At 32.2% G+C, this 7952-nt stretch overlaps 1 protein-coding gene across 3 annotated transcripts in view; it reads right to left on the minus strand.

The window, feature by feature from the left end:
• The window catches only part of LOC110999208, a 43004-nt gene extending 36658 nt beyond the window's left edge, over nt 1-6346 (minus strand). For all 3 annotated transcript variants that reach the window (XM_045630044.1, XM_045630043.1, XM_045630042.1), the window contains exon 1: nt 6182-6346. In XM_045630044.1, the coding sequence (XP_045486000.1) occupies nt 6182-6298 (117 nt within the window). In that variant the 5' untranslated portion in view covers nt 6299-6346. The remainder of the gene's footprint in view (nt 1-6181) is intronic.
• Nucleotides 6347-7952: the final 1606 nt, after the last annotated feature.

Here is a 7952-nt window from a genome sequence, read left to right on the forward strand (position 1 = left end):
TTGTCTTTTGTACTGAATTGTCAAACTAGAGTGATGACGTAAAAATTAATAAATGAAACATTAACTTCTAGATCATAGAAAGACAACATCGAACGTTTTAATAATTCAGCTTAGTTCTTCATAAGACCTTGGTTCTTGCCTTAGATTTTTGTATGTGTTTCGAGCACTTATCTTTTTTTAAAGTAGGTGATGAGCCTTCTGTCTTCGTGTCGGACTCATGTCATTAATTTTTGGGTCTAATACCTACTATTTAATCATTTGGGCGTAGCCGTGATTCAGATATTTTTCTTTTATGTATGGCCAGCTTATGTTACTGCATTGGCTGTTAATGCAGGCTCACAGCTCCCAACTTTATTCATGGTTTGTCACGAGCTGTTTTTGTTCATTACGGTAATATGCTTGTCTTGAATCAGTTGTAATGTTCAAAAATCCTACGTGATTTCAACATACAAACATACAGATTCTATTCAGTTATTATATCGCAGAAATGCATTTGTAAGTGTAGTTCTAGATATAGGGAATGCATAACCCGTCCTAACCGATCTCTCATTGGTTAATATGAAAAATGAAGGGGATAGGAAATAGATGTTATTCTATTTTTAATTACCGGTTTCTTACACACCTTCGTTTGTTTTTGCGAAGTAGATAATAAATTTATGTACATAAGAATGTATTTTTTTGTATTTATAGATGGACGTTTCTATATTTAAAAGCAAAGATAAAGCACCTTTATTTATGTAATTAAAACCAAATTATATAGTTGTATTAATTGGTGAGTTTAGATAGAAATTGTTAAAGTCTAGGTCCATTCTAAAACTCCCAAATCTGGCTTAGGGAATCGGCTAGGAATTCAGAAGCGTCTTTCGCGCAGTTATTGGTCGGTCGCTTTACGGATTTATATTATTACCACGAGTCGACTCTCTCGAAAACTCCGCCCATTTGAACTACTATTAAAAATAACATTGTCAATAACTAGAAAGTTTTGAAAGTCGAGGGATATATAAACTTCATGAAGTTGATGTCATTTGTTTTTTTTGGCACACAGACAAACATTTATTTGTTAAAATACGCTAAGTTACTAAGATTGTATACCCGTACGTCATAAATGTATACCATTTTGACATTTACAATTTACATTTACATTGACATTTGACATTAGAGGAAGAGTCTGCGCAGTCTAGTTGCTACATCTCACACTGAATCCTACCCTAACGCCCGAACCCTATCCACAATCTCAGATTGAAAACAATCTGAGATCTGACCATGACAGTCGATCGATCTCCTGCAACTGCATCCAAATAGCCAAACCCTACGAAGACAATCCATTTTTGGCGACGGATTTCTATCCCTATTGCCTTCTGGCAATCTCATCTCTCTTTACACACATATTTCATAATAAATATAAACCAATTAAAGTTAATAAAATCGTAAAAATAATATTAAAATATAGTCTAATGTCTATGTTTAAAACATATCAAATAGCGTTTTAATTATTTTTAAAACTGGTGTAAGTTAAAATCCTAAGATATTCGCACAGTTAAACTGTCATTTTGATACAAAGGTACATACACATACACCGATCCGACCTACCATGGATAGCATGTATTGACAGATGGCTCTAAAATGATCAAAATTGGATTGAGATAGGTTGTTGGTTTTAGGCGCGTCGCGTCCTTTCACCAACAACTATAAAAACGGGTATCATACCATCATAATAGTAGGACATGTTTAAAGATATCTACATATTTAATATAAAAATCTGAATCCCAACATTCGAAAACAGGTATGCCAAAGTGTTGACATGTAATTTTAATATTATTATCAATAAAAACCAATAACATATTAAATGTGAAATATATTGAATTAATAGTGTGTTTTCACAGCGGGGTATACATTAGTAAGTCAAATAAATAAAACGCATTTCATTAAGCAGGAAATGGAAATTTATAAACACTTTGAAATGATTTTTTGCTGTTTTTAGTCGTACATTCAGAACGGAATAAAATTAATGTGGACTAAGTGGAAAGAGGTTAATAATATTGTGAACACACATTTATGCGTTATTTTAGGAGATATTTTTACGTTATTTACTAGTTAGTGATCTCTTCCGTAGTTTTATTAAACTGTAGAACATTCGTTCGTGTTATTTTGTGATCCAAAACTTTTATTCTTGACCAACCCAACCGAACCAAATCAAACCTAATCAAATAATTTATTCTTGAATTGATTTTCTATTAGTAAAAGAATAGATTTGCCATCTATAATTATTAGCAAGGTTTATACACATATGTATTTGGCGCGAGCGCGTTGCCGGTATTAACTAAAGACCAATTAGGACAGAATATTAAATAGTCATTAAAGGAGTTTATTGGAGAGTTGCTGCATCTGGCGCAGGACGAGACGCGTTTCATGAAACTGACGGCTAACCTCCAGTAATGGAGAGGCACAAGAAGAAGAAGAAAGGAGTTTATTGATTAGTGGGATTGAATTTAGATCGCTATTTTAGCGAGTTAAGTTAAAGTAAAGAGCAGTTTTGGTCTAGTGGCATCAGCGTGCGACTCTCATACCTGAGGTCGTAGGTTCGATCCCCGGCTGTGCACCAATGGAGTTTCTTTCTATGTGCGCATTTAACATTTGCTCGAACGGTGAAGGAAAACATCGTTAGGAATGACAATGAAAAAATTGAAATGAATGAAACCGACATGTCTTAGACCCAAAAAGTCGACGACGTGTGTCAGGCACCGGAGGCCGCCTACTTGCCTATTAGATTTAAAAATGATCATGAAACAGATTCAGAAATCTAAACCTAAATAGGTTATAGCGCCAGTGATTTATTTTATTATTTATTTTTATTTTAGTGAGTTAGAAAGAGCTTCTTATTGTAAGACCAAATGTGTTTTATATTATTTTTAATTAGATAAAAGTGAATAGATAAAATAGTCATTAACCTTAATTTGTTTTTTCTAAATTTGAGATAAACCAGCCCAGTTACAGTTGATTTACTTAAAAAAACAACCGACTTCTACTGTGCTATCTGACTTCAGAGTTCAAATTAGATGATGTAAAAACTAAACTAAAGGCTAAATATGTAAATAGTTATATGATTCACCGGATTAAAACGCGTTTTAATGTGAACGGGTCGTTGTTCTATAAAATGTGAATTCTGCAATAAATGAAATCAAAAGAAAAAAATTGTGTCTGTGAACTCGTGTACACACGTAAGAATTGAAACTTCCTTATGAACTTATTTTTCGAAAAATGATCTAGTTTATGCTACTCTAAGATCGAATCATGGTTTTTGGAATGGACGTCTTTCAGATGGCGAAAGACAACGTATAGAATCCGGCATTTCCTAGATCCAAAATCGACGTCTGTCACAGAAGGCGAATGACCAGTTTGCCTCTTAAAATAAACAAAAATATATGTACATGTAGTGCCACCAGTTATTAAACAGTAAAAATATTAATTTGCGTCACGATTTTTAAAACAATCGAATCTTTATCTAAGATCTAAGATAACATTTAATATCACGTAATGGTTTTGAGCTTCTAAGAAATTGTTAATTTAGGTCCATAAGGCTACTGATATCATTTAAAAAACATAATAATCGCCACTTACAGAGACTGTTTCCGTTATCAGTTAATGCAAATACTTAGTAACCCTTCAAAACTGGTCTTGATAAAAGTTTTAAAGAGGTAAACTCGTCTATTTTAACACATTGAAGTTATAGATATTATAGATATTATAAAATTATGTACAAATAATTATAAGTTTAAATATAATAATACATATCTATAATCCGTTAAAAAAGTGTTTTTCTTTACATTGAAGTTATTTTCGACCAAATTGGTTCTACGCTGCGATTTATTATTTTATAAATAAGGCTGTATATGGGTAACACTGAAAATGTTTAGAACTGGCCAGTTAGAAACATTGTTTATGAAACTTTTTTGAATTTCAATTTAAGAACTCTTTGGTAGCGTAACGCCATATTGCATTCATGTGTCAATTGTGGATTGGCGGCAAATCTGAAACTCTTATTACACGTGAAAATCAACTTAACGCGAGAAAATTTTCGGTTAATGATAGAGAAAGATAAGAGAGTGACCTATCAACAGACACGGGCAAGCCTAGTCATTGGTATGAGTCTAGTTAAAAAAATGTTACACGAACATTTGGGCGTCAGGAATCTTTGTACCGGATTCCCCATACTTTAACCTACGACCTGAAACACCTTCACATGGAACGGAGATTACTCCGAAAAACAATAAAAGTGTTGACTATTTTCTACATTAAAAAAAATCTGTGGCGCTACAACCTCTTTAGGTCTAGGACACAAATTTCTGAATCTGTTTCACGATAATTTTTAAATCTAATAGGCAATTAGGTGGACAGGCCTCCAGTGCCTGAAACACGTCGTCTTTGGGTCTAAGTCATGTCGGGTTCCTCACGATGTTTTCTTTTACCGTTCAAGGATCGAGAGGAGGAAATAATCTCCATTGGTGCACAGCCGGGAATCGAACCTACGACCTCAGGTATGAGAGTCGCACGCTGAAACCACTAAACCAACCCTTTCTACATTAAACCGTTCTTCATTTTCTAAATATTTTCAGTATTACCTATATAGGTATGAGCGTAGTACCCTTGTACTACGCTTCAACCTATATAGGTAACTTTCACAGGTTCACTGCCTTCAGTGAACACTGAAAAGAGGTAGGTAATTTAGATACTTAGTTTCTTAAATTCACTACTGAGTGGACTTTTTATTGAGTTATTACTTTTACACGTTACATTTTTATTTAATAATAGACGTTAACAGTTTTTTTTTATATTTATTTATTGCAAGAATAAGTATCCAATACGATCGAAAGTTCGGAAATACACATAATGGGGTGCAAGTTTGTCTTAACAGGAATCTTACATTTGCCATTATGAGTCATAACAATTAGTCAATGCTTAAATTGTTTGTATCATACATATTTATTATTCGTTATCAAATTAATAATAATTTTAATGTTTCACGCAAATATAAATTTTTAAAACTCAATTCGGAAGATCTTTTAATGATTTAATTAAATTACTGTAAGTTTGATTTCGGTCTGTTATTGTTCAATATGTGCTTCTAAACAAAATTTTTCTAGTGTTACACCCAAAAACTCACACTCGTTCATTGTGTTTAGTTTATGGTTTTTTTTTTGTCGGAAATATGAATTATGTTAGTTAGATTATATAATTAATTAACAAAAAAATTGTAAAAGAAAACACTGAGTGAAAACCTCTTTGCTAGTTTTTGTGCCTTCTACGCCATTGATTTGTGATTTTTTTATGACTGGGAAGTCAATTTACTGACCCCCGCTGTTACTCTTTCACGTTAAATGAATGGATCTTAATGAAACTTTACAATATACCTTATATAATTAGAAAAACACATACGCACATAGACACATTTATAAAGATAAGGTGTGAATTGTCCAAATTATCAAGTAAGTAGGAAAATCTATCAGCTGCCAAAATGCCTAGAAGTGCACATGATATTTTAATGGAAATGTCTATCTTAAATAGTATATGTCTAAATCTTATGTGAAAACCTACGCCTATATAAGCTACTCGAAATCCTGCACAGACGAAGTCGCAGGCACCATCTAGTGTTCTAAAATAATGAATGTTATATTTGTGTATGTGTAGAATCTATGTCATATTTTCTTGTATTTTATGTACATTGTTTTTGAATTTAAAAATAAATAAATCCGATAAATTTTCCATACGAATGATTTATTTCAATTTCAATCAAATCGCTGACTGAATAATAAGCTTCATTTACTAAAATAACGCTTTGAAGAATTGTTCTGTGGAGGTAATAGCTAAATATCTTATATAAATATGATATGTTTGTAAAGATAAACGTTTTTTAATTTTAAAGTAGGGTAGAGTAATTTTTCGTTTACACCGGATGACCAATGATTTTTTTTTATAGAACAGGGGCAAACGGGCAGGAGGCTCATCTTGTTAAGTGATACTGCCGCCCATGGACACTCTCAATGCCAGAGGGCTCGCGAGTGCGTTGCCGGGCTTTTAATGATTGCGACATAGAAAGAATATTAAGAAATTCTAACGACCAGACACTCTCTATAGGTTCACAAGAGATTTATTTCGGATAACATAAAAGGAAAAATAAACTTACAGCTTCAATATTAAAGTCTTCTGCTAAATCGATATTCGTATCACACTGTCCGTCTTGTAAAAACTGGGCACTGCTTAAACCTATAAGTACACTTAATAATAAAAACATTTTAAACATCACGAGATCATTATTGCACTGCACATGAACTACGCGAAATGATTATATATTTTTATTTATGATATATATAATAGAATCTTATCAATAGATTAAAGGCACCGATTATACAAAAATACTGTTATCTTGAGACCAAGGGACTTTTTGGAGGAAATATTCAGTGCCCTACGTTAAAAACCATTTATGTGTAGTTAAGTGCTGGCATTGACTAGATAAGTTTATCGTGACCATCAGATACTGACAATTTTAACTGTGGGTGTGAGATTATCAAGGACGTATAACAAATATTGACACAAATCAAAGTTTGAATCCGGATGCGATGTATCGTGAAAGATTTTTTGAAGGATATATTTTCTGTCTTTTTAAAATCAAAACTATCTATTTACAGAGTAATATATTATTATATTGAATTGGTTTAAATATAATATTATAACTTTCGAGGTAAATTTTATAACATGACACTTTTTTTTTTATATAAGGGGGCACAAAAGTAACAAACAATATAAGTCTTAATACAAACACTGTATTAAGACTCAATTTGTCTCTTACTTTTGGCTCAATTAAAAATAATACTTTTATTTGACCATGTTTATTGATATAATGCATGTGTAGTTTAACATTTTTACAGATTTTCAGTTGTTCTTTTTAAGTTGTCAAGCATATTAAAAATATTTGCAATATAAATGTCTATCTACTAGAATTACTATTGTGCGATTAAATACAGGGCCTACATATTAGCCGAGGTCTTCTGGAGTATATACATTATCGTACACAGTACATTATGATGTCTGAATAGTTTTCGATGTGTTTTGAAGCTATTATATTCTGTAATAGAGAGTAGTATAGTGACCGTTCAAGTATTACGTGATATACTGCAATTTAACCCCCCATCCCCAGCAAAAGTAAGCAAGGCTTTCAAAAAAATAAATGAATTAATTTTTTGTAGGAACCCTCGAATTCTTGTGGGTGAAAAATACTCATGCGGGTAATATGTGTAAAAAAGTAAATAATTACTGTTAACGTTGGTGATTACAAAGACCCCTATAGTGTACCCAGTATACATAATACTTGAACTGCCCAATAGAGTAATAGAAAAACGTTAAATGTTGAAAAAAAAAAGTGATCGCGGAATCATTCAAATTATTTGTCTAAAAATAAATCCTTGAACAAATCTTAAGTTGACGCCGACGCCGCAAAAAAACGCCATTTTGCGCGGAATTTGCTTACGTCATCTGAAACGTTCTATATTTGTGTTCTATAGGCGTATTACATATGTATGGTTTAAATTGTTATGCAGATCGTGGAAGAATTTACAAGTCTTAAAAGTATTGTATTGTACCGAAGTACAAAATTAATGTTTGAATATTAGTGAAGTCTTTAGCTAAAGTGGTTTTATAAATAGTAGTTTTAGCTATGGAGGTAGATTGTATATAGTAGTCTGGGTGGGTTGTTAATTCACTATTTAGCTGCAAAAAAAAAAAAAAATTAAATCTTTGTACGTCTACGTAAAAATACCAAAATTGTATACTTTAATACGCTGTATTTATAATACATCCGACATCCGTAAAAAAAAACAATTACAGATGCACTTGAACAAGCTCTAAGGCTTAAATGGAAATGGGCAGGTGAATATGAACGGCCCATTTCCATGAATGAA

The sequence above is a fragment of the Pieris rapae genome, chromosome 11, assembly GCF_905147795.1.
Source record: "Pieris rapae chromosome 11, ilPieRapa1.1, whole genome shotgun sequence".
Lineage (NCBI taxonomy): Eukaryota > Metazoa > Arthropoda > Insecta > Lepidoptera > Pieridae > Pieris > Pieris rapae.